General features: G+C 49.6%; 1 protein-coding gene across 1 annotated transcript in view; it reads left to right on the forward strand.

The window, feature by feature from the left end:
- The first annotated feature begins 6745 nt into the window (after window positions 1-6745).
- LOC126547929 (tetratricopeptide repeat protein 28-like) overlaps window positions 6746-27315 on the forward strand; it is a 31816-nt gene continuing 11246 nt past the window's right edge. The window contains exons 1-19 of the mRNA XM_050195998.3: window positions 6746-7735; window positions 9194-9341; window positions 9768-10040; window positions 10887-11152; window positions 12372-12713; window positions 13594-13818; window positions 14361-14461; window positions 15200-15416; window positions 16351-16530; window positions 17741-17944; window positions 19348-19608; window positions 20062-20277; window positions 20886-21101; window positions 21704-21929; window positions 22644-22933; window positions 23512-23749; window positions 24549-24748; window positions 25734-26231; window positions 27091-27276. Of these exons, the coding sequence (XP_050051955.2) occupies window positions 7325-7735; window positions 9194-9341; window positions 9768-10040; window positions 10887-11152; window positions 12372-12713; window positions 13594-13818; window positions 14361-14461; window positions 15200-15416; window positions 16351-16530; window positions 17741-17944; window positions 19348-19608; window positions 20062-20277; window positions 20886-21101; window positions 21704-21929; window positions 22644-22933; window positions 23512-23749; window positions 24549-24748; window positions 25734-26231; window positions 27091-27276 (4698 nt within the window). The 5' untranslated portion in view covers window positions 6746-7324. The remainder of the gene's footprint in view (window positions 7736-9193; window positions 9342-9767; window positions 10041-10886; window positions 11153-12371; window positions 12714-13593; window positions 13819-14360; window positions 14462-15199; window positions 15417-16350; window positions 16531-17740; window positions 17945-19347; window positions 19609-20061; window positions 20278-20885; window positions 21102-21703; window positions 21930-22643; window positions 22934-23511; window positions 23750-24548; window positions 24749-25733; window positions 26232-27090; window positions 27277-27315) is intronic.

Consider the following 27315-nt stretch of genomic DNA (forward strand, 5'->3'; position numbering starts at 1 on the left):
GAATGTTGGTAAATTTGTTTCTATTAAAAAATTTAACAGAAAGGGAATACACAACGACAGTTTATCACTAACACTCACGCACTTCTGGCACACGGCAAGTGTCGTCTGCTTGCGTTACAACGGGCTCCATTTTGACTGGAGCTCCGCGGTCAGTGCTGGTCTGTAGCTTTCATTTCGCGAGCACCATGGATCGCTTTTTTTTTTTTTTTTACGTTGTGGGCTGCAAACGTAGCGATCGGCGTCCTCGACGTCGTGTCCCTCTGCTAGGCAGCGGACGAGCGGAGTGATCGGACTGTCGGTATCCAATCGGCGCCATGATGTACGCGTTTGCGGCCATCACTTTACGCCGGAGGATTACTACCACAATAGAGAGTTTTATGGCGCGTCCGGTATTCACTTACACGCAAGCGGTCTGGGCGGTTCACCGGATGAGTGGAGGTGCAGAACGTGAACGGCCTGCACGACGCAGCCACATAGTGGCACAGGGCTCAACCAGACAAACACTGTGCTAATATAGCAGCAACCAATTATATTCTACTTTGCTGCTGGTGTAAATTTTCGACAGGAGCTTAATCGTGAACCCATCGTCTATTTAAATGTTTATAATGTTTTACACTTGGTTACAGCAGTATTAGGTTTAGCTTTGTCCGGTATTGGGTTTAACGCAAGCGGACGGGGGGGGGGGGGGGGCGGAGGCGTAGACGGGAGCGACCTGCATGGTGCAGCCACCTTGTGGGGCGGAGCTCAGACAGACAAAAACAGCTTATATATGCAGTAACCAAGCGTATCTTTCTTTGCTGGGGGTGTAAATTTTTGGCAGCAACACGATTACGCCAGTGCCGAAAATTTGCACCAGCAGCGAAGTAGAATACACTTGGTTAAGGCAATAGTAGCTGTTTTCGTCCCTTTGAGCTCTGCGCCACCAGGTGGCTGCACCATGCAGGCCGCTCACGTTTACGCTAACGCCGCTTAATCACGGTGGCAGTAACATGGAGGGGCTTTTAGTTTACGCCTCCACCCATCCGTCGAAACTCCCAGCTCGCCTGCGGTTACCGGAACACTGGACATACTCGGCGCTGCCACGGAAGTCTCGCAGCGCACGCTGCTTGCATAGCTCTGGGGGGTGGGGTGGGGTGGGGGAGGGATCGACGACGGCCAGGCGGCTAGCGGAGACGTTGGAGAGGCTTCGTCATGACCCGACCACGGAGGGGAGACGCGCCTCTAGTCCGGTTGTGGCTTCGCGCGCTGGCTCCAAGGCAACACGACGTCACATCACGACGCAGAGCCAGTGAAGGCGGAGCTTAGCCCCGATCACTCGGCGAACGAGTTGAGGAGAAAAAAATCATGGCCGTAGGAAGGAGCGTACCTAACTTGTAATCGTCCGCAGCTCTCTTGTTACGAGACGATCCACTTAAATTCCGTGGCGCTAATGTTTTACTGTAGCTGCACCCTATACGAGTCTGCAAAATTTGTCCGATTAGTTTTGCTGTCGAAGAACATAACGGCACGCAGCGCTTGAACCCGTAGAATCAATTATCGATTGATCGACGATGCTTAACGTCCCAATGTATAACGGGGGTATATGAGAGTCGCCGCGCATGGTACAGGGCTCCGGGTGCTTTTTCTTCTTCTTTTTGCCACGTGAGGTTCTTTTCAGTCGTGCGCTCAAAACTTCGACACACGAGTGCTTTTGCCTTCTGTCCTTATAAAAATGCGTCTGCGGACTCGAACCAGCGACCTCGTGCTTAGTATAGCAGGTATATTGCAGAGAGCCCGCGCGAGAAAGGCCGACCGAAACGTTCACACGCCGCACAAAAGTGCCGCACGCCGAAGTACAGCTGACGCAGCGTTGCTTCCTAAAGGTTTCGTTCCGAGCGTACTCGAATATCCCAGTACACTCTATACTTCCAAGCTTGCTTTCGTGCGTCCCTCCGATACGCTCCTCGCGCGCGCGCCGAGCAACAGCACTGGCTCGCACTAAATTACGTCACGGAGCTTGCGTCACAAAAATGGGGGAGCGGCGCTGCGCGAGGGGCCAATCGGTTGTCCGCGCGTTGGCGTGCGTTCGTGCGCGCGCGCGCACTTGACCGCGTTTTCGTCGAGCCGCTCGTACGTGCCCCTGCAGTATACCTGTATGTCTATTATATGTACATACAGCATACCAGCCCAAACGCTGTCTCGTGCCCCCCAACGTGCACGAAACGATCGCACGAAGCGCGACAACCTTCCTCCGCGATGCGCGACGCCCGAATTTCTCGAAACGGGAGCGGCGCTCCTTTGCATAGAGTCTCACGCGGATGGGCCTGGCCGTCACTGCGGCACCATCGCCCGGAGGAGCGCGTTCCTCCCCCCACCCCCCTTTTTTGCATCACCCGGCCATGCGAGGTCTCGTTCGATCCGCGGCCCCGAGAAGTGATTCTTGTGCTCACGAGGCCGCCATGCGTTTACCCTATGTATGATTTCATGCGCGCTTGCTTGCTTGCTTCCGTCCTTCCACCTTCAGTGGACAAAGAAAGAAAGAAAGAAAGAAAGAAAGAAAGAAAGAAAGAAAGAAAGGAAGGAAGGAAGGAAGGTAGGAAGGATCTGGGTGGGGAGCACGGATGACGTGCAATAGAAAGGAGGCGACGATGCTGAGAGTTGAGGCACTGCATTTTCGGTTGAAAATCCGGCTGAGTCGCGAAACGCGCTCTGGCGTGTGTCCGCGGTCAGCAATGCAGGAACGCACGAGGTTGGGAACGCAACAGCTGCAGGACCGGCGTGTTGTGCACCGAGCACGGCGAGGCCATCGTCGTCAGTGTCACATATATGCTGCTACTCCAGGGCACGCGGCGCTTCTCGCCATGTCGGAGTGGTCGGGCGGAGGGGGGGGGGGGGGGGGAGCGTTGGGCGGTAGCGATCCGGTTACCCGTATTGATTGGTAACAACATTCGAAACCAAAGCCGCAGGGGAAGGAGGGGCGATCGAGGTCTCCGGGTCATACTTGCCCCGTCGCGTGCCCGCCGCGGCAAGGAGTCGAACCGGTGACCTTGCGGTTGTCGAGTTAGGGAAAGCACAGCAGCCACACACACTGCTGATGTGCAGTGACCACGCAATGGCTTACGCACGCGCGCACACACGCACGCACGCAACAATCACTCAAACACGAACACAGCAGCAGCAGCACGCCTACACAAGTGCAGTGACCATGAAATGGCTTCCGCGGTCGTCCTCGGCAATGACCCGGTGGCAAACGGACACACACAGCAGCGAGGACGAGCAATTGTTCTGCGAGTTCGATTAGGCGAACCCTCGGCGGCGCGGTCCCTGGGGAAAATTGGAGGCTTTGGCCCTCGGCACGGGAGCAGCAGCTGGCCGGGCCTGTTTGTTTTCCCAGAGGGTCGCGGGGAGGCGACGGCGCGTGCTACGCGTACTACGGCGCCGCCCATGCGCGCACGGCGCTTCTTTTCCGAGTCCGTCGTCGGGGTCGCGCGTTTCTGTGCTCACCAAGAGACGCACGTGACTCTGCGCGCGCTGTGTAGTAGTGCGCCCGTCGACTCGTTACATTGCACTGATGGGCTGCCTATCCGGCCTCGTACATTCTCGTTGTTGTTGTTGTTGTTTAGCCATGTTCAGTACATTTCTGTTGTTGTTGTTGTTGCATGGCCCGAACCTCCCTGTTCGGGTCGGGCCATGCGGCGCCGGATACACAGGATGGCATCAAGTGTAAAGCATCGAGTGGTGCGGGCGGTGTCTCATACGAAACAAAACGGGAGAACGGCGGCGTTAATTGTGCTTTCACTGTATACTCTGTGGCACGCCTCACCTCACGCCCAGTTCTGTCAGCTCATGCCAAGACCAAGTGAAGACGACAGAAGCGCCCCCTGCGATTGATCACTGCGTCGCGAGGAGCCGCGTCCGATCCGCTGCTGTTCCCGCGGACGCTGGCACACGTCTAAGTTACGCATGTACAAAGTGCGTCTCCGTTGTGTTTTAAACCTCTTTTGGCTATTCGCCCCGGCTGGTATGACCTGGTACGAAGGGCACCGCAAGAAGCAGCGTCGCCCGGAAGCGACTGACGACTCGCGCGCGCGACTCGAACCGATCGGCCGGTCGGTCGGGCGGTGCCGTGCGCAGCACGGCGGTAGCCCGTTAGTATTTTCTTTTTTACTTTGCCCCCTAACAGTGCTCGCCATGCACTGGATGTAAAAAAAAAAAGAAGAGAAGGTTTGGCGAGCGTGCGCGCCACTTCGCGGTCGCTCAATCGTCAGCGTTTGCCTGCGTGATTGGCGCGTGACAAGGTCGCGCCGGAGAGCGTAGCGCCACGCGCGCTCCCCTTTTGTTGTGCAAACACGGCGGCCGATGATGAACGGATCCGGCGACCCGTGCTGCCCGAGATGGCCGATTGCGGAGGACCGCGCGTGCGTGCGTGCCAGCCGCGGCTCGGCCCATTCTGCGCGGACGCTTTTTCTGCACGCCAGGTCTTTTGACCTCGTGCAACAAGTTCCCTGCACCGAGTTCGACAGGGGCGTCGGAAGTGCTTGGCGGGAAGGAGAGAGAGAGAGAAAGGGCGTGGGTGATGACTTGGGCAACACGAGAGTAACGCAAACAATGCGTATACATGCAGGACGCGCTGCAAGGCTGAATAACAACTCAACGCGCTGTTCAGTGATACGCTCGTGTTGGTGGTACGTTCCGTTATAACTTAACCAGGGCGGCACGGACTTCGCTGTACTTGACGACCTAGCGATTCAGTTCAGTATACGCAAGCACGACTTCAGCGGGGCAGGCACAGTAATAACGCGACACTCGAAACGATAGGTCCGTTCGATTAGCCTGCACCATGCACTGTAAACCGGTTCACGGTGGTTCACGAGATGTTGGGAAATTGCGCAGCTCGATTTCTGCAGTGCAGTTACAATAACGCAGCACTCGAAACGAATGCCGCGGTGCAGGGGCGACAGTGCGTACATAACTGGGGAGGTCCCCGAACCGCGGTCCTGGGAGGTCCTGAACTGGGATGGGAACAGAGTCTAGGTGCGCCGAGGGCTGATAGCTTCGTGTGCGCTGGGTTCTCGCCGCTTGGTTTTGCGTTGAAGCGAGAGGCAGCGCGAAGGTCACTTCGCTCGCTGCTGCTGCCGCGCTTCCTCACGCCAGCGCTTTGACGGCGAGTGTCCGCGGTCGTCGAGTGAGGTGCGTTCACGTTTGCATCTGCGCGTGTGGCAGCACGCTTTTGAATATAGTTAATAAGCGAACGTTTACAAGTTTACAATGCCGATGAAACTACTATCCTTACTTCGTATCCTGTCTAATAATTTGCTGTCGCAATCGATGCTTCGCCTTTCGCGCGGAACTGCAGCACTTGTAGTTTCATCGGCGGGTTATTCCTATCCTGTCTGCGATATACCTGGCTAACTCCCTCCAACGTGTATACACAGTATCGCCAACGCGCCCAGCCTGTTCATCCTGTTGCGAAGTGAACGCGCTGAAATCGACACGCGTACTTACTGCGCGTCGTGGTTAACTATCTACACGTGCTTCGATCGTCGTCTGTGCTTCGCTGCGCTGCGCGCGCGCAAGACGCGTGGTCAACTAACTATACTATAACCAAGCTATGCCACGAACGAGCGGCGGAGCGTATACCTCGCGCAGCAGATCCGAGCCACGCTGCCCGAATAGTATACGACGCGAAACGGAACCGACGTGAGTTGTGCGGCCAACAGAACGGCGCGGCCCGCGCAATTCTGCAGGAAGGTCACGGGTTCGCGGCCGTTCCCCTCCTGCCCTTGTATTGCCGATTCTCACGATCGCGAGCGCAGCTGACGTGTATGTGCGGCGTGCGCACGTATCCTACGCGCAGGGAGACAGAAAGAAGCCGCCCCGCCCACCTGAGTGCCCGCCGCCGTCCCGATGGTCTCTCGCATATAACTGCTCCACTTGGCAAACTTGTTGCGCGGGACCATGCACTGTGCGCTGGCTTTCCCGGCATGACTGTCTTTATGTGCGCGCTCTAGGGCGAGGGATGGGGTAGAGGTGAGGGTTGTTGTGGTGCACACATATTGTGCGTAGAGTTCTCCGTGTCCGTGAAAACAATAAGAACGCGATACTTGGCCGGGGAAGGTCGACGTCTGAAATAGTACTTTAGTGTGTGTGCGTGCGCGAGAGGTTTGCTATTTAGATTGACGCGAAGTTCTCGGCAGCCATTATACTTTAGTGGTTTGTTTGTTTGTTTGTTTGTTTGTTCCTCACGGTGTTCGCGTTGCCCACCCCTAGGATCTAGTTTCTTTATACGTAGGATGACGCTTGAAGCGAGGAGAGCTGACAGGTAGGCGACGCACGGGAGGTCGTGCTTGACAGCAGCGCACGCCCTCGAAAATGTGACAGTAGAGATCCGCGCGAACTGCGGACGTTGTTTCGAAAGTGTCTGCACGTGTGTGTCACCCGCCTTGAAAGGTTGCTTCGCCACGGCAAAAGAGAGCGCAGGGGAGAAGCCCGCTTCTGCGGCGCAACCTTTGACGTTCCCGCGCTAGCTCACTGTGGCGACGCCTTGGCCGACGGTAACCGATTAGTCACGCGTTAAAACACACACACACACACGATTACGTACCACATTGCGTTCAGAACTAAATGAAAACCCAGCGTGGCAGCTTTTGCATTCCAAATTTTTATGGAACAAATATAGCGAAAATCCTCGACGTCACCACAACGTCGTAATTTATGCGACTTGGGCGGGAAATTCAAGAACAACTTCTTCTTCTGCGTAGCGAAAGCCATCATCCTCCCGCGGAACGAATGCAGAGTGTGCGCTGAAAGAGTGGCCTGCTAGTCTTGCCTGATGTGCTTTTTGTCGTGTGCCTGCGACGACACGTGGCGCGAGCTTGCTTGTGCTTGCAATGAAACAATCGCAGCGAGTATTCAGAGTCAATTACGTATACGAAGAATCTACGTCCTCTGGGACTTATCATATTTCCACAAATAGTAGTCATCTATCTTGAGCGAGTTTCTTTTCCTCAACGCTGCTATCCCGGCACTTTCGGGTCACAAACGACACGCGGGTATTTGTTTTACCTATACCCTCAGTGCCAAAATTTATAAACGTGTCTCAATGTCGTATGCGTCCTCGTGATCTGACAGACGACGATTATTGTTTGAGGACGAGGTAAGCCCCAGAGAGTCAAAAACGTTGTTAGAGATGTACTTTCAGTCGATCAGTTCGTTCTTCTATAGCTGACGCTCTGTTCCTTTATCTGGCCGGCCCGGCTTGTTTCTTCCTTTCTATGTTGCGCTGTACCAGTTTTAGAATGCAATACCAAGTCGCCCACTCCTCAACCCTAGTGATCGATCTAAAATGTGGCCCCGCGTTCATCAGCCGCGGCCTCACCGCAACCTCCCCCGATCTGTCCACAACGCGCAGCTCGAGGTGGACGTGGAGTGCTGCGACCAGGGCAGCAGCAGCGCGGCCTCCTCGTCGGCCGGCGGCAGCAGCAGCGGCGGCGCGGCCAGCGCCCTGGGCGGCGCGGCCAGCACGAGCAGCAGCCAGCGGGCCGCCTTCCTCGACCTGGTGCGCCAGTCGACGGCCGCCTGCCAGGCCGGGGACTTCGGGCTCGCCGCCCAGCTCTACACGGAGGCCCTGGCCCTGGACCCGGCCAACCACGTGCTCTACAGCAACCGGTCGGCCGCCTACGTGCGCCTCGGGAAGTACACGCAGGCCCTCCAGGACGCAGCCAAAGCCAGGGAGCTCAACCCTCGATGGGCCAAGGTGCGTGTCGTCCGCCTCAGCGATTTAGGTTGTTTTCTCGATTTTGGTTGTTTTGTGCCTTAGGAGGGTGAAAGGGAGGGGGGTGCATTAGCTGTGTCCTGCCATGGGGTTATATTGTTGTGTGGAGGAAGGAAAAAAAGATAAAGTTCAGGCAGAACCCGTCTCACAATGACCGTCGACGTTAATGCGATTAACATTCAAGCAATCTGGCGATGCACCGTATTGCCACCGCTGAAACGGGCCGTGTATGCATGATGCAATACTGGGGTTACTGCACTGAGACACACGGACAATAGAAGAAGAAAAGTACAGGAAGCGCGCAGACTCTCCTTTTCTTCTTCTGTTGTCCATGTGTCTTAGCGCAGTAACCCCAGTATTACAAGATGAACTTCCCCCAACTAGCCCAACTTGCCGCTCTAATGTATGCACGAGCTGTCTCCTGCAGCCGGGCTCCTCTCTTGCGCTTTCCTTTGGACACGCTGCGCCACCTGGCGTCGCGAGCGCCAAGTCTCCCCTTTCTTTTTGCATAGCTTCCGAGATTGCACCGGTGATGCACAGGTGCGTGCTAATGCTGAGAATTAATCCCTCGTTGTCCGCATGCATTTGTGGTGCAGTGCTAAAGCGTCGGGCTCCTGTGTTCGACACACTGCACTATCTAATGGCACGCGCGTGAAGGCCTGCCTCCTTTTGCGTGGCCTCCGAGATTGCACAGGTGGCACGCCGGTGCGCGTTAACGTTAATGAAGAGTTTTAGGTTAGGGGATGTAAGCGGCTTGCGTACTCAAGAACTAGGGGCGACGGTACTGCGCATGCGTATACCCAGACATAGGGGTCTGCAGATGCGCAGTACTGTGGCCCCTAGTTCTTGAATATGCAAGCCGCTTGCATCCCCTAATCTAAATCTCTGTAATAATTAATCCCCAAACTTAACCACTGGTCATTGGCCCACGTGACCACATGACTGCACAGGTGAAGTGAAGACCACAGTTTGGTCATAGACTGGCTGGTGTGCATGCATTGATGATGACTACAATCCAACTGCAACCCAACTGACAAAAGTACCGACCCATGTTGTTGCGCACTACACGAGCACTGCACTCTCTGCAGACTTGTGCTTCTTTGTTGATTTGTTGACCTGCGTCTGGTTTCCATTTTTCTGTTCTCTAATGGTGCTTTCAACTGGGCGAGCAGGTGAACACTTTGAATTGCTCCAGAAGGGCTTCTGCTTGCACCTTGGCCCACATTGCCCCAGGTAGATCCAAGTGCTGGTTTGCACCAGAGCACTTCCAAAGCAGCAGTAAATTCTCTGGTTTGCTTAGCAGAAAGCAGCATAAGATGGCAGTTTGGGCGAGCTGGTTGACATTCTTTCCTGCAAAGAAGCATGAAAAGATATAATGAGGAATTTGTGTTTTATGCACTGCTTTGAAATCATAAATTCCTATTCTTTGTCCCTGCACAGGCCTACTATCGACAAGGAGTTGCACTCCAGTGCCTGGGCAGGCATGCTGATGCCCTGGCTGCATTTGCCTCGGGGCTCAATCAGGATTCAAAATCAGTCCAGCTACTAGCTGGATTGGTTGAAGCAGCGATGAAGTCACCCCTTAGAGGTGAGCAACGACTCCATGTCATATTTATTGGCTGAGAGTATGTGTGTTGCCTCTACAGCTTATTGTAGTTTGCCATATTTAATCTTTTAAACATGACAAATAGTGAAACTGAGCACAATGGGCCCTAGTGTCTGATGTGGCTGAATATACCTTGACGAGAAAGGACACCTCTGCCAAAAATGTTATATTGAAGTTAAGTTCGCTATAAACCACATATTAAGTAGTTAAATGCCGAGCCGTACATCTATTCTTGGCTGTGCAGCCACTGCGATGATGCATTTGCTTTACTTTGTAATTTCTTGTAATTTGCTTTACTTTGTGAATTCTGAACAAAGACTTGCATTTTCATTCAGAATTGGCTGCTTGTTTTTCTTTATGGATTGTGAAAAGTATTGACGTCAATCTTTGAATTGATGCCTGGTGCAGCCACCCTGGAGCCCACGTATCGGCAGCTGCAGTCGATGCGCCTGGACAAGTCGCCCTTTGTGATGACGTCGGTGATCGGGCAGGAACTGTTGGCTACAGGGCAGCACGCTGCTGCCGTGGTGCTGCTGGAGACAGCCCTGCACATAGGCACATGCAGCCTCAAGCTGCGAGGTTCCGTTTTCTCTGCGCTTAGCTCAGCCTACTGGGCACTGAACAGCATCGACCGCGCCATCGCCTACATGCAGCAGGACCTGGCAGTTGCCAAGTCTCTTAGTAAGTCGGCCAGTGTGCACTTTGGCTTGACATTGCTCCTGGTATGTCTAAAAATGTAATTCTGTCTAGGATATTGCAACGTTATAGAGATGGGTTGTGTGTGTCCTTCAACTTATCTTCGCCGAGCTTCTTTTATTAGTGAGAAAGAGAATATTATAGGTTTATTTAGGCCCTTTATTTGTTCCCTTTTGTGGCAGGGTGCCTCACACTGAGTCATGTTTTACTTCATTAAATGTTTTATGCACTCGATACCAAGTTGTCATAACCTTTAGCGCACTTTTAAATATACATACTGCCTATTTCACTCTTGAGAGTGAGAGGAATGTTATTGCAAGCATTTGCACAACAAAGCTAAGTTTTCTGTTTTGCAAAAGTAAAAAAAAAAAGTGAATGCTACACTCATCAACGTGAACATATTATTCATCTCCTCACCTTCACCATGCATAATTCCTCTCTCTCTAATTTGCTCTCTCATCCATTGCGCTTAGAATGCCATTGATTGCTGTTCTTTATTTGTTGAATTGTGAAATACCACATCGCACCAAGAAGACTGAATCCTTATTTGATTGTTGACAAACAGCCTTAAAAGATGTCCTTGCAATCGTTGTTGCAACAGTGCCACACTCTGCATTGTGCAACAGTACCAGGCATGCTCGTACTAACTACAGTCACTTCTTGCTTCTCAAATATACTACTGCCCATTCTTGCCATTATTTATCTCTCCAAAAGTAAACTTCTATGTACATGTCTCTCAACAATAAAAGCAGCCTTCTCATTGAGCAGTTGCAAGCTCGAAGTGTGAGAACCGTTGTTGAGAATATCAACGCAACTGTGCCTGTTCTGCAGACGACCAGGCAGGGGAGTGCCGCGCCCATGGCAACTTGGGGTCGGCGCACTTCTCCAAGGGCAACCTGAAGGAGGCCCTGTCCAGCCACCGCTACCAGCTAGTCTTGGCCATGAAGTGCAAAGACAGTCAGGCGGCCGCACTGGCCCTCACCAGCCTGGGCCACGTGTACACGGCCATAGGCGACTACCCGAATGCACTGGCCAGCCACAAGCAGTGTGTCCAGCTGGTCCGCCAGATGGGTGACCGACTTCAAGAGGCACGTGAGGTATGTGTGCAACAGTTGTCGTCTTGCGTTTTCCTGTTTCCTCCGTGTGCCCACTCTCTGCAGCTTGGCCAGCCACTTTTCGAGGTGCATTGCAGTTAGAAGCTACGCATAGCTAGATCCTTGCTAGCCACAATAGTTTGTAGCTTCTGTGGTCATTCTGTCATTGGGATGCTCAATGAGTAATTTGCTGGTGTGAAAAAGTATGGTTAAAAGTTCTTTTAAAAGAAACTGCAGGCAGTAAGTCCTATGTTTCATTATCAGTGTAGCACAGTAGTGATTGGTGAAGTTGTGTATGCAGGATGCGAAGCTTCTGGACTCTTTCTTTTAAATTTCTTTCTTCTACTTGCTTAGGTGATGCCTTCAGTGTTTCATGCTTGATTCTTCTCTGAATAATATTGTGACTGGTAAAAAGTCAACAAGCTACACAGAATGCTTGAAGCCAAGGATCATGTTATACAGCCGAGGATGGCTGAATGGTTAGTCAAGTATAAATGGTAGAGACAAAAGAGGAAAACAGGCAGTGTCATCGTCTGGTTTTGATGTTCTTTCTTCTTATATTGGTGATGGCCTTCTTTATTTCTGACCCCATAGCAACCTCTTTTTCCATGGAAACATAGCTAGGCAGATGGTATTTGCCTACAAGGTGCTAAAAAGCATTGTTTCGGCTTGCAAATCTGTGCTAGCTAGGCAACATGCGTGTGTGCGACTTGTCGCAGTACAGTGGTCACTTAACACTGCAGTCAATGTGCTGTAAGCTGTTGGTAGCACTCATATTGCCAGTGCGACAGACAGTGGAGATCCAGTAGACAGTAGAGAGATTTAGCATGTCTGAGTACACATTGCATGTTACAAAATATTGAAGTACTGCAGAAACGAATGGCAGCGACAGAGCTGGCAGGGACATCTTGTAGCAGCCTTTTCAACCAAGAAGCATTGGAAACGTTTATTTTCTTTCATGCTATTGTCGTTCACGGAAAATTTAATAAAAGCTGCTCATACTTGGCTACTTATATGCTTTTACACCAGTAACACGTAGCCCATCATTGCAGTAACAATTTTGTACACTCTGGTTGAATTCAACATCATGAGATGGTGCAATCTGGCATTCCGTAAACGATAACAGTATGCGCAGAAACAAGCTAAAACTCTATAATGAGTACCTGAATAGGTAAGTAGCTGGGGCACGTTCTGATTTCTTTTGCGTTGTGAAACATTCCAGGTGGGCAATGTGGGAGCGGTGTACCTGGCCATGGGCGATTTTGAGAGTGCCGTGGAGTGCCACACCGAGCACCTGCGACTCGCCAAGCAGCTGGGGAACAAGGTGGAAGAGGCTCGAGCTTACTCGAACCTGGGCTCCTCCCACCACTACCGACGCTGCTTCGACCAAGCTCGCTCCTACCACGAGCAAGTGCTGAGGATCGCACGTGAGCTCGGTGATCGGGTCATCGAAGCGCGGGCCTACGCCGGGCTGGGCCACGCTGCCCGCTGCATGGGCGACGGGCAGCAGGCTCGTCGTTGGCACGAGAAGCAGCTGGACATGGCACTTGCTGCCAGGGACAAGGTACGCGAAGCTTGTGCCACTTTAATCCGGCCAATCGTAGTGCCTAAACAAGACGGAAGCGGCGCAAGAAATTCGGATGAATAAAAGGAGGCGACAGGAGAGTGTGCTAACTCTTTTATTCTTGCTACGTTTTGCGCTACTTTCGTCAGGTCAGTTCACCAAATCACCCGGCAGAGAATTCTGACAGCACTCGGCTAAGCAAATCAGTGGTAGTCGGCAAGCGACTACTCCCTCACCCCTTTGCCTCCCCGACCACTGAGCACTCTCATTTCTGCGAGCCCAGGTTAATGGTTTATTCATTTGTTTATACTAGTGCAATATCAATTAAAGGATCTAAAACTTGGTTTTCTATGTCAGTCCACCTAACCATCCATTCTGTGATGCTGTCATCATCATGTTGTCAGCATCAATACTTCGTCATATCATCTCGTCGTAAGACCACCTCATCAATCTTGGCTTCACCCTTGCCACATGGCAAAGAAAAAAAACGAAACTATGCCCACCATCACCACTTGGGTTCGAACTCAGGCCCCTGTGGCAGTCTGCAGTTGAAAGACAGGTGCACTAGCTAGGTAATTTGTGTGGCGTGCTGTGCATCACCAGACATTGAGAGTGGTGGCATCTATACGCGCATCTTGGAGGCCACAGTAGACAATATTGTAGCTGACGAGGATGACACTGTGTACATAGCAAAAATATTCACTTGTTCTTGTAAAGATGGCAGTGTCTGCTGCAAAAGCCCGCTGCTGTCACAGTGAAAGACCTCGGTGCAGGAGGAATCGGTGAAATCTGCAGGCATTTCTATTATTATTTTGCAGCCACCTTGGGAATTCGGTAGTGGGATACCTCATGCCGGACTATCTCGACTTTCGGAATGCAGGTGGCTGAAGGACGTGCCTGCTCCAACCTGGGCATTGTGTACCAGCTGGCGGGCCACTACGAGGCGGCCCTGAAGCTGCACCAAGCACACCTCAATATAGCGCGGTCCTTGGGAGACCGGGCGGGCATGGGCCGGGCCTACGGTAACATGGGAAATGCTCAGAGTGCCATGGGCAACTACGAGCAGGCCGTTCAGCTCCACAAGCAGGAACTCACCATCTCCAAGGTACAGAGGAGAGAAAGAGAGAGCGATGGTTGCAAGGGGCTGTTTTAACCACATCTGCGGAACGTAACGGCACGCTAAAGTTGCTAGCAACTGGTGACAAGTCCTGAAGAGAATGATTACCCAGTGTCCTTTTGTTTTGACAAAATCTGGTGGGACATTGGGAGTTGAACGGGCTATCTAAAGTTGTCATTTTAAGCCAGCTCCTACTGTTAAAAAATAGGAGAAGTGATGCTTCATTGGGATACTTGGTAAACATGTAATGTGCACTATGTGACCTGAACCCATTTTAGATGCTTCGGCACTTGTTAAATGCATTGCACTCTTGTTCATGAAAAATATATTCAAGACCATGCTAAAGCTTTAAACAAAATCTTGCTGTGATTTCGGTTGTACCGAGCTAGTTGTACCAGTGATTTCTGCTTATTAAGCAAGCATGTGGCTCAGTATAACATGCTACTTTGAATACTGCATAAAGTAGATGTTGTTACTCGTTTATTTGTTTAGTGGCACCTCACTTTTCATTTCACAAATGCAATTTGCAGGAGGTCAACGACCGCAGTGCGGAGGCTTCAACGCATGGCAATTTGGCGGTGGCATACCAAGCCTTGGGGCGCCACGAAATGGCCCTCCTCCACTACCACAGGTTAGCTAAGTTCTTTTGTTTTTCACGCCCATGTTAGTAGTGGGTCGATGGTCATTTTACGGAGCTCATTCACTTTGCAGAGTTTGTGTGGTTTACACGGTAAAAATTGTTTGGCTCATAGGCACCTCAAAAGCACGCAGACCTCTTAATGAAATATAGCAAATTACTACATTCAGCACCTTGTTTCATTTACTTCATTTTCTATGATTTAGCTGTTTGGCGTTTGCCACTGGGTATGTGTGCCCATTATTGTATAGTACTCCAAAATGGGTATGCAGCACTTCAGAACGGTTATATGTCTCATAGTGAGACAACAAATGGTACCTGAATATCTTCAGTGGAACATATTATTCAAGAGCATAATTGTTTTGTTAAACCAAACATGTTCTGCACAGAGTAAGGTGGGCCAGTCCTGGAGATAGTGCAGTATTAAACTGGGCTGGTCCCAGAGGTGGAACCATGAAATATGGGCCGATCCCAGAGAAAGCATCTTCTATGTCACGTGGATCCCCGCGTGGTGGGGGCTTCCGCATCTCGCTGATTTGCCGAGCAAGCATGTGTAATCGCTATGCTGCAAATTGTTTTGTACAGAAGATTAACAGCTTTATATTACAGTGTTTGATTAACAACTGCTTCATGAAAGATTCACAGAGATATTACGAACTTGTGCATTGGATCTGTGTGATATTATTTGTCCGTTTATTTAATAAATGTTTTCGTCTCCCTGTCTTTTCCCAGCCACTTGAACATAGCACGGGAGCTAAAGGATGCGGCAGGCGAGGCGTGTGCCCTGTGCAACCTGGGCAACTGCTACAGTTCTCGTGGGGAGTTTGGTCAGGCTGTGCCGTACTACGAGAACTACCTGCGCCTATCAGAGGAGATGGGCGACACTGAGGCCCAGGCGCGGGCCTGCCACTTCCTGGGTTATGCCCACTATTGCCTGGGAAACTACAAGGTATGCGTTCGTTTGTGGCAAGGGTGCCCAACAACCCACGGTTTCGATGTGTGTTTGTGTACTATCGATGGGCAAATGAAATGTGAACAAATTAATTAGGGCTAAACAGGATACATTCTTTTGCTTCCACTTTCACCGCTTCATGTGATTTCTTCATGATTTAAGCTTGTATGCTTCAATTTTAGCCTACATATTATAGTCGCCAAAGTGTCTTTAGCGACTGGATACGTAACAGTCCTGAATCACGCTTGAGCATATCAAGCATAGGGGAAATTATTTGTTGGTGTAATTGAAATCTAGAAATGGTAAGATAAAGGGAAATGAAAGTGGCAAAAACCTGTCATTGGCGGGAGCCAAACTTCCATCTTCTGCATTACATCTTCGATGCTCTACCAATTCAGCTGCGGTGACGACTGTTCTTCCATCCACTTTATTGGGTATATGCGTGTTTACAAAATCTGACGCTAAGAGTTGTAGCCAGCGCCGCTTATGGCCATAGCGGAAGATGTAGAACATCCTTCTGAACTGCAGGCATTACGTAGTACGTGCTTTATTAAGAGCGGGCAAACTGATCTTCGGCCACCAGTGTGAAGTTGTTTTTTTTTTTTGCCTCTTTTATTTCCCTTTATTGTTTCAACATTTAGAATAAAAATAACAAATTATTTTCTCCCATGCTTTCCTTGACTTCTTTGTCTGTGGCTTTCAAGTGGTTCACACGCATCGAAAAACCGGGCCCTTTGCTTCCCCTTGTTCTCGTTCGCTCCCAAGTTATTACAAATAAGAGGTGTAGTTTCACAGTGTTCAGAAATTGTTCTGTATAAGGAATAATTCATTTTAACCACATTCTACATAATCGAATTTGATTGTATAACAAGAGGGACAGCTGCAGCAAATGGAATGCACACAGTGCAAATGTTGCTGCTCCTCTTTCTAGGATGCCATCGATTACTATGAGAAGGACCTCACCCTGGCCAAGAACCTGCACGACCGCATCAACATGGGACGAGCATACTGCAACTTGGGCCTCTCGCACCTCGCTCTGGGGAACCTGGATGCAGCGTACGAGTGCCAAAAGTACTTCCTAGCACTCTCCCAAGTCTCACGGAACTTGCAGGTATGTACAGCACCTCCGCTGCGAGAGTTGCCCAGCTGTGTAAGGGCATCTCACCTAATATGTGAGGACCACGCTGGCTTTAAATCTTGTGTAAGTTCATGCACGGATGCGAAGTGAGACGGGCGTCCAACACTCTATTATGGACGCAAGCATAGAAGGACGCCAGCTACGCCTTCGATTGCCGCAAATAATCGCTCGGGGCCTTCGGGTTCCGCATGTCACCTGCGTGCACACTCTCAGGCCACCCCGAATGTGAGGACCTTGATGAGGAAGTGCAACTTCGTTGCCTTCACCCGTTGTGTCGCAGCTCGCCACTAGTTGCTGATATTTGCGTGTACTGTTACGACCTTCACCGTCTGCAACATATTCATACCTAGCTGCATGTGAACTCAAGTCAGCGTGGCAGAATTATCAGTGCAGATTGTGACATACAGTTGCCAGCCAAGTTCTTGTTTAGCATGCCAGTTTTCACTATGCTTTCTTCAAGTTCTTGCTATTAGTCGTAAGATTTTACCTAACTATGAAGATGTAAACTGAGCTGATCAGCAATTTTTCAGCATAATGCTTTTTTGTGTTTGCACACAGTAGACATTCTTTTCCTCGGCCACTTGACCTCGAAAGAGACGACGCAATCAGTGTTTTGCACAGGCACACCAGAGAGCATTTTTAACGTGTTTGATTAGTTTATTACCCTGCGGTATGTATGTGTTATTACAGGTACCTAAAATGTCATGGTCTCTGTAAAAATTCTGTACCTGGATAATGCAGTGGCAAGTGCACCCCTGTTCAATTCAAAGAAATTGTACAGACTGGATTTATTCTGATGAAATCAGAAATGTTAATTTGCATAGATGGCACACCAGTTTTGCGGAAGCCTGCCAGGTGTAGGAAGGGGAACCTGGCTCCATGCTACACTCGGGTGGATCGCAAATTTCCCTTTCATGATTTGCATAGATACGCCAGCTCATTATGTCCACTCATTTCCATATGACTTCATGATGGAAGTGAACTTCTTTCAATATCAATATCTCCCGGGAACTAAGTTTTTTGAGCGGTGAGGTATACAGACAGCTGGTGCAGTGTGGTTTCGTGGGCAGCGCTCCAACTGAATTCTTAGGTTGTTGCGGAGTAGAGGTGCCTTGTGTAGCATGCCACAATGACTGTATCACATTGTTCCACTTATGTATATATCCTCCTTCCTTGCACGCAGGGCAAGTTTCGTGCACTGGGCAATATGGGTGACGTGCTGATGAAGATGGGAAAAAGCGAGGAAGCCGTGCAGATGTACCAGAAGCAGCTGATGTTGGTGCGGCAGTCCAAGGAGCGTCACCTCGAGGCCGCAGCCTACGGTGCCCTGGGCCTGTGTCACCGACAGTTGAAGTGTTACGAAAAGGCCCTTGGCTATCACACGCAGGTAGGTGCTTCTTAAAGAAAGACTTGAAAGCTGAAAGAAAGACATCCCGTCCGATTGTGCACATCGGAATGGGTAGAACCAGTATGTTTGTTGGGTTAAGTCTACCTGGAACATAAAGTTATGCTTAAGCAACAAGAATGTGGTGATCGTAGTTGGCAGTTGTGGAATACACAGACACTCCTCGAGCCCACGTGCTATTTATGGATATGTGTCATCATACACAACCAGGGAACTGAAACAAGCTGCAGTGAGCCTAAGTTGTAGAAAGTGGCTGTTTGTGATCTGGAGTGTAAGGCCTGCACACACGAAGCCTAGATGTATAGCTCCGTGGAGGAAAAGTGCAAGGAAAAGTATTCATCATGAATGTTTGCCAATTTGTTTTGCCAGCTATGAGTGAAGTGTGCATGTGGGCAGAAGATTTACTTCGAGGAAAAGTTCATTGTTGAGGTCTTCTCTCACTTTCTATGTAAGCTGCATCACGTGAAAAACAGCACGAACACACAAGGATGAGAAAGAAGGCAACGAAAACAGCGTTGACTCAAAACTGAAGGTTTGCTTCAGAATCAAACAGATTAAATAAGGAAAGCAGGAAAAAAGATAACATATATAACTGTGCTGTTTCACAGTGCTGTTTTTCACATAATATGGAACGACACTGACTATTCCAGCTTGCAGTATGTACACTGCATTTTAAAACACTTGATGAGCGGAGCTCACCGCTGGTTGTGTTGAAACTGCCGTGACGAGTGTTCTGGCTCATCTACGTGCGGTGACCTGCGTTTATATTCTAACAACCTTGAAGGATTTAGAACATACTGCTGCCTTGTTTTCACTCGAGTTTCGCAAGTAAATTGCATATCGGAGTCTGCATTGTTCACTATAACAAATGGCATTGATGATTGCCTAGCTTGTCTTGGCCTTTCCTTGCCGACAAGCAGCTGAAGTCACTGCACATACCTACAGCAGCTCACACTTTTGACAGCAAAGCGCACACACAACTGTGGTGTTTTTGATTTCTCGTGGGCAAGCAGGCGAGCAACAAAGCCAAGTGTTTTAGTGAACGATGCAGACCAAAAAAAAGTGTGATCTGATATTGCAACATTCGAGCAAAAGCAGAACAGTAACAAGTGCAAAATATTCTTACAAAGCTGTTAGAGTAGAAACCCAGGGTCACTGTACGGCACAAAAAAAAGTGTTAACGAGGCAATCTGAACAACTAAGTTGACCGTCCTAATTCATAATGAACCTTAGTGCAAACAGGACAATACAAGAAGGAGACAAGACAAGGCATGCGTCGTCCTCTTTGCACTAAGGTTCGTTATGAATATGCACCAATTAGCCTACGAATGCATTTTCTCTGACCATCCTAACGCTGCCTCTCTGCAATGTGGCCTCCTCCTCAGGAGCTGGCTCTGCAGCAGGAGCTGGGTGACGTGCGTGGCGAGTGCCTGGCCCAAGGTCGGCTTGGGGCGGTGCATCTCTCCCTGGGTCAGCTGGGCCTGGCCCTGCGCTGCTACCAGGCCCAGCTGGAGCGGGCGCGCCAACTGCGCGACTGCCCGCTCGAGACGCAGGCCCTGGGCAACCTGGGCCTAGCCCGCCTCGGTCTGGCCCACTATGAGGACGCCATTGGGTACTTCGAGCAACAGCTGGCACTCCTCGAACAGGTGAGTGCTCGCTGCTTGGCTGCGCCGCATGGTGCCACAAGGCCACACCAGGCAGTTTTATCGTTCGGGTTTTGTCAGCTGCTGACATACATACACAAAAATATGACTGGTTCTGGCTTATTAGTCGATTCCTTAGAATACTTGGTTTCCACCTAAAATCTTAGGTGCTAAGCAGTGGCAGGTGGATCTTGACTAACAGTTCAGTTAATTAGTTGATTCCGCTGAGGAATACAGTCACTGTGGCTACAGTTGTTGTGACTTCCCATTTCCTTAAGGTGACAGCCCCTGTCTTGCCTTACTAAATATTATAGGTGGAAGTTGGTGCCTAAAATAGAGGTTCCTTTATTTAATGGTCTGCTTGTAGCAGTGCTGTTGTCCTTTTAGGACTGTGTGTTAATGTGCACATTGTACAGTGACCTGACCCCTCACCGCTACTCTTTTTTTTCTTCTCAGCTTGGAAGCAGCAGCACCACTCTGCTGGACAAAGGCCGTGCATATGGTAGCCTTGGCGAGTGCTACGATGCCCTCGGTGACCCCGAGGAAGCGGTCAAGTGCCATGACCAGTACCTGAGCATCGCCATCAAGGCACAGTCTCCCCGCGACCAAGAGCGAGCCTACAGGGGCCTCGGAAGCTCCTACCGGAGCCTTGGGAACTTGCAACAGGCCCTGGTAAGCAGCTTCTGTTTGCCGGCAACGTGCATTGTTTTGTGAGCATCCTTGTTGCATGACCATGGGACGTCTTAAGTTCTGGGCCTTTTCCTTTTAGCAGCCAAGATTGAGCTTTCTAAGCCATTCACAGGGAGGCTGTGATGTTCTCAGAGCCCCGCCAAGAGCTAGTGAAAACTTCCAAGCAGTGCTTGTTGCCAGAGGTCAGGTTTCAGAAGCCGTTGGACGTTTAAGAGGCCAGTAACACAAAATGGTGTGAACATATCATGATGATGTCATCCGTTGCCATCTACGGCAATAGAAAAATGCCCGCTGTAGTAGCGCTGTGACGAACGTGTTGGCGCTAGCTATATCATTATAAGCTTGATTTCAAGCCTTAGTGTCTTCGTTTTGGTGCCGTAATGCAAGTTTTAGTGCAAAATAAGAAATAGCAGGTGGCTGCTACTGATTCAAGGTAGCCTTCCATTATGGCACCTGCTATAGCCTAGGCACAAACCTTGTGATGTTGAAAACAAAACCAATGAATTGGCCTGCTAGGTGGGTTCTTCAACCATGGTGTACTAGTGTGTGTCCCCAGAGGTGCTAAGAGGCTGTTCTTACCTTTGATGCAGGTTTGCCTGGAGAAGCGGCTGGTCGTGGCTCACGAGCAGACGGCGGAAAGTGCGGTGCCGGGGAAGGCAGCAGCTTATGGTGAACTTGGGGCTCTGCATCGACAGCTGGGCAACTACGAACAAGCCCTGGCCTGCCTTGAGCGACAGATGGCGCTCGCAGAAGATGACCCATCCCTTCGAGGAGATGCAGCCTGCGGCATGGGTGCTGTTTACCAGGTGAAACTCCTTGGCACTACCTTATATCCATGCCACGAGGGCGATGTTGACGCCATTAAATATTTCGGACCTTAAGTTTCTTCCGTTATAGCCAAGGGCTCTTCCCACACCTTTTTAATGACATGAAATGCCACGATGATGATAATAATAATGCCACTGAATGTGACAAGTTCATTTACAATCCTAGTGTTATCAAAATTATTATTTTTTAGGTAAATGTGCAAGAAATGCCACTAGAAACACAGGCACATTTTATGTAGAAAAATTTTAGTATAGTACTTCAAAAATATGTTTTTGTGTAACTGCTAACGCAACTATACTAACATTGTGAGTGAGAGTACATATAGTGTGCACATTCAATGGCAAGATGAGTTGTGAGAGTGCACAATTTCATGCTGCCATCAATTTTTAATGCCCTTAAGTATAGTATGTTCGTGTGAAACTGTACGAATGGCAATAACCTTCAAAGCATTAAGCATTTAATGTTGTTCTTTGTGCCTGTGTTTGGCATGTGCATAATTGTGCTCTACTGTAATTTTTCTAACAGAATTGAGGGCCATGTGGACTCTGATTTGACATTTGCGATCTCATAATTCTTGCAGGCTATGGGTGCTTATGACCGGGCTCTTCACTGGCACCAAGTTGACTTGGAGATTTCCGAAGAGACGAACAACATGGCTGCCCAGGGACGAGCTTATGGAAACCTGGGCATGACGCACGAAGCACTGGGCAACTACGACAAGGCAGTCTCGTTACAGGAACAGCATCTGAGCATTGCTGCCCAACTGGGTGACAAAGCAGCAAAAGCAGAAGCCTACAGCAGCCTTGGTGAGTGAGCGCATCATAGCTGGCTAGCTCAGAGGGTTGCTCAAAAGTTAACTAGAACCTATGTCTCGTAGTTTGTATAGTATGTTTTTGCTTATATTTCTTGCCTGTCTGCTTTCAGCTCTGGTGGATGGATCATGGTTTTCATTTTACACTTGTCCTGCACAATCTTTTACTTGCAGTTCATCACTGTTCTGCCTTTATATAAGATACAAGGAGCTGGGTATTATTCTAAGAGGACTAGGATCGAATTGGAGATTAAGTCATGGTGCCCATCCAATGTATCTACATCCCTAAGTATACATAAATATTAAATTAGGGACACTGTTTTGCTCACACAGAAACATACCTAAGTAGCACTGTATTTTATTTGGACAGTTCACTTAAAACAAGTTGGAAAGTTCTATTGGCAAAGGCTAGCACTATGGCATGCTAGGGGAGATATGAGTACGGAGGTGACTGTTGCCTCAAGTAAGGTGAGATATAGTGTCATGGAAGCCTGCATGTGTCACCAGCAGAAAATCCAACATTGTTTGTTGGAGTAAAGGCAGAATGCGTAACAATGGTCATTAGCTTCCTTTCCAGCTTCTGTGCTACCCTCTCAAAGTTTAGGCCTTATGAGGTTGTACTCACAGAATCAATGCGCAATTAGTGCTTGACAGTACTCTTGCCCATGGGCTCCGTAAACGTGCTCTTCGCATATCTGCACATCTGCAGGTCGTGTGCATCATGCCCTGGGTCACGTGAGCCAGGCATGTAGCTACCTGCAGCAGGCCCTGCAGGCATGCGAGCAGCTCGGAGGCGGCAAGCGGGAGGAAGAGGCTCGCGTCCGGCACCGGCTCGGCTTGGTGTTGTGGCTCCAGGGCGACTTGGACGGCGCGCAGCAGCAGCTGGCTCGTGCTCACGACCTCCTGGAGGCGCTGATGGCAGCCGTCACCCTGGGAGAGCATCGCGGCACCGATCCGGTTGTCGCAGAATTCCTGGGCGACACGGCGCAGGCTCTGCAGGCGAGTTGACACCACTCTTGCATTTCACATTGGCCTTTGGTTTTCAAAGCAGGAAGAGCTGGCAGCATGTGCTACTATGAAGAGGAGCAAATGATAAGCAATATGGTTGCCCGACTTTTTGGTCTCAGGTGGGACAGCTCTGCCAGCTTTCGAAGGGTGCTGTCTAAGCGGACTGATTGTGGATATTAGAAGCATTTATTGTGCAATGATCGCCTAAATATATCTTCAGTTGCTTACCAGTGACATCTGCTCTTAGTGGTGAAACGAGGACCTTATTTGCATGGTGTTTTCTCTCTCTCACATTTTAAAAGATTTCAGTAGCTCTTCCAATGGATCAATGGTTCCATACAAACATGTGGGCTATTAACAGCAAGACACATCAGGGGATTAAAGCAGGTGCCCTTGGCATGGCATATTTGCCACGCAAGCTATGCAAGCCAGCAGACCATGCAAAGGCCACAACATCAAATCCGAAACACGGCAGGCGTATGTCTTAATCTGCTGAGCTTCTTGTTATGTTCTGTGCGTGCATAATTTATAAGTAAAACTGTCTATTTTTTCATTGTCTCCGCATGCAGCGTGTGCTGGTGTCCCTGGGCAGGCAAGACGAGGCCCTGTTGGTGGCAGAGCGCAGCCGTACGCGCTCCTTTGCAGAGCACGCCCTCGAGACTCGCAGGAGCGCACTGACGGCCAGCGCCTGCGTGCCCAACAGCCTGGCCCTACTGCTGGAAGTGGTCAACCGGCAAAAGGCCACCATCCTCTACTTCAGCCTGGCTGCAGGGCACCTGCTCATCTGGCTCATGGTCCCACACAAAGGTACACCCGTCGCACACTGGCAGCCACTGTCCCAACTTGATTCGCTCGCTTGCCGTCTACGCTGTGCAGTCAATCGAGCACCAATTGCATGTCTGATGAAAGTGGAATGCAAATGCACCCTCTTGTAAGGCTTAAAACTTGGGCAATTTCCAAGTGCTGAGGCTGGAACGCCCCCATAAATACATTGCACTTTGAACACACTACCGGTGACTGCCGGTGTTCTCATAGTTCCCGAGTATGGCTTTTTGGCCATTAACTTATGTAAAGCTAACAGGTTCCTTCTTTATGTGTGAACAGAGGAAGCCATTTCTTTGACAATGAACAGCTGTCTTTGCTGCACTCGGAGCCTTTCCTTCGTGTCCCTTCCTTGAAAATGCTCCCTCAACATTGCTTCTCACCTCTCACACAAGGCATCCTCAAGTGCCAGTAGGCAAAAACTTCTTGTCGTTCACTGACATTGGCATAGTGAAAGTAGAGGAGCAGTATGTAGTGTCTGATTTTCATGTGCAGAGGTTCTAAACCTTGTTGGGATGACAGCACATGCTGCTATACTTTCAGCCGTTGTGCCGTTTTTCACTAGAACAATGTTTGGTCTCACGCAGAAGCAACTAGCCTAGGCTTTTCACTCTTCCAAGTGCTGGTTGTCATTGACTGTTTGTTCTTACTTTTCTTTTTATTGCATTCTCATGGCAGTCATGCTAAATGTAAGTGAAAGCTCACACAGTAGACGATACATGCTTTAGCGTGACAGTGATGCCCTCCTACATTAATGCCTTTCTATTACGCATCCCTCTGACAGGTATTGTCAAGTTCACCGAGACACCCTTGAGTGAAAACCAGTCCGAACCCCTTCTGCCAGACAAGGATGGCAAACTTCCAAAGAAAGCTTCTCTCTTAGAGCGCCACCTGTCGGCACTTCGAGAATCACTCGGGGTCGATCCTGACACTGAGGACGCGTGCCAGAGCCACTGGGACGAAGCTAGTGACCGCTTTGGCCAGGTGAGCAACCCTGTCTTTGCCTTTATGAAAAAAATTCTGGTGCATTGCTGTCATGAGATTCACGTTTGAATAGCAGCAGATCAACCTGTGCAAATCTAGCTACATAGGTACTGCTTCTATAGCAATCACGGTTACTATCACGTAATGGCAGTTATGCAGAGACTGATTCAAACTTTAAATCCAGAAGCAGAGTTTTGCACTGATTTTGCACTGCGCATGCGACGTTGGTATGTTCGTGACATTCCAGCATACACCGAAAATTAATACTCCTGTGTGATCACTACATGATGCTGCACTCCTCTTTCCATTTTTTCTCTTTTGTCATTTAGTTTAGTAGTTTGCCCCATGGCAGAAGTTAGTGTTGCACAGCATACCTGCACATACAGCTGCTTCTCATTAGCAAAGTCCAGCTGAGTTCTGTCGTGAAGTACATCACCACTTTCCTATAGTGTTGTATAAGTTGCGCTTCGGAAAAATACAGCACACGTCAGCATGCAGTGACTGACAAAGTGAAGTAGCGCATGCTAGATGTATCCACAGCACTCTTTCTTGTCAGTAGGTTTTTATGGTACTAGTACTATCTGTTAGCGTAGTAGCTGTCTGCAACGACAGGGTAAGTAGGGTGTGTTGTAGTAGCTTCTCGGATAGTATATAGCTCTCTAACTGCTGACATTCAGTTAGCCTGTCTATAGATACGTGGCCACTATTGCATCAGAGAAACTGCCAGTGTCGTAACATATGAAAACGCAACATGTGCAAGAAACATGCTCAATATAACTTTTTTTGAAAAAAAAAATTGTTTGTTTGAACGAAGTAAATGCAGTATGCAAGTTCACCTGTTTATGGTAACCAATTGTATTTAATATTTACGTTGGTTATATTTTTAGCACCTGTCTTCCAATGACGATAACTGTGCAATGAATTTTCGTTGGCATTGCCCCAACACGAATCATTCACGGCTATCAACTTGCGAAAACTTGTGCAGGATCCGGAACGGCGAAGCAGTGCAGGCTTCAGCCGCCTGGGCAATCGCAACCACCTCCTCAACAGCTCCAACTACAGCTTGAGCAGCCTGTTTAGCGTCGGCAGCGTCAGTGTCACCTCCGGTCCCGCAAGCCGTGCAGGCAGCATGCGCGCACCGCGACCCCACTGGCCTGGACCCCCCTCCCTCCATGCGCTCTATGAGTTGCTCATTGGCCATGCGGAAGAGGAGCTCAGCCGGTTCGCGGGCCGGGACCTTCTCATCGTGCCCGACGGCGACCTCTACCTAGTGCCGTTTGCAATGTTGCGTGGAAACGGATCGACCGAATACCTATGCGAGAGGTTCAGCCTGACAGTGCTGCCTTCACTGTCAGTGCTGCGGGCGGGCCAGCGAGCCAAGGCGGCAAGGCAGCAGCAGCAGCATGGACAGCAGCGAGCAGCGGCATTTTCGTCGGCGGCGGCAGGGGAGCAGCTCATCTCCTTGATTGTTGGCAATCCTAAGGTAGGCACAGCAGCAGTTCTTTCGTGTTCCTTTTTATTTTCTAAAAGAAACACATTGCACTGGTTCCATCCTACACCTAGGAAATTTAAAAGCAGTTGAACTTTGGTTCTACAAACAGTGGAACCTCATTAATATAAGGAATGTGCAAATAATAAAGTATATATCTAAGATGTTTCTTTCTTTATCAGCACGTAACCAATATATGCTTATAATGAATATTAGAAATAGTTAACTTATTTTTGTGCCAAACGTGACTTCATTTTAGTAACGAGGTTTTCCTGTAGCCAAGGACTGCATTGCGCTCATGCTTATCTCTAGATAATCTTGCATAATGAAACTCATGAAGCACAGTGAGAATACTGTTTTGAGTTTGACAAATAGTAATAGATTTTTCTTGCAGAAGCATTTCTTTTTGACATACTGTTTTCTATGCTTTGAGGCACTATCAGTCAGCGCTCATGGCTGTTGTGCCACTGGGCAAAGCAGTTCCACTATGTGGCGAGGCACAGCTACACTCACTGCAGTTATTGCAAGAAACTTTTATGTTTGACTTGGTTGTCCTAGTAGCAGCTCTTGCATTTACAGCACCCATTCATCTTGGCTGGCCATGGCTGTCGGCAGTGGTGACATGGTGTCACTTAATCAAATCTGTAGCTTTGAAATTACCTCTGAGATTGCGCTTTAAAGCCTGAGAACTCCCAAGAGAGCTTTAAAATGGGTCTCTGTTCGTGTTGATAATAGGTAATTAATGCTCAGTGGACATAATAGGGAAACAATTAAACCAGGGGGGTTTTGTCTTTTCCTTTGTTAATCGTTCATTGTGTTCTAAATTGCTAACCTGCTCGATGAACAACCCCAGGTATCGCCCTGCACACTAGAATGGCTTGGCTGTGCGGAGATTCCACATGCTGAACAGGAAGCTGAGATGGTTGCCGAAATTTTGGGCGGTGAACCTCTGCTGGGTGCTGATGCGACGAAGGAGATGGTGCTTGGCAGGATAGGACAGGCAGAGTGCATTCACATCGCCAGCCACGTATCTTGGAAGGTGAGAACGTCTGTTTACAGCAGTGGAATGGCTATCTGC

The sequence above is a fragment of the Dermacentor andersoni genome, chromosome 3, assembly GCF_023375885.2.
Source record: "Dermacentor andersoni chromosome 3, qqDerAnde1_hic_scaffold, whole genome shotgun sequence".
Taxonomy (NCBI): domain Eukaryota; kingdom Metazoa; phylum Arthropoda; class Arachnida; order Ixodida; family Ixodidae; genus Dermacentor; species Dermacentor andersoni.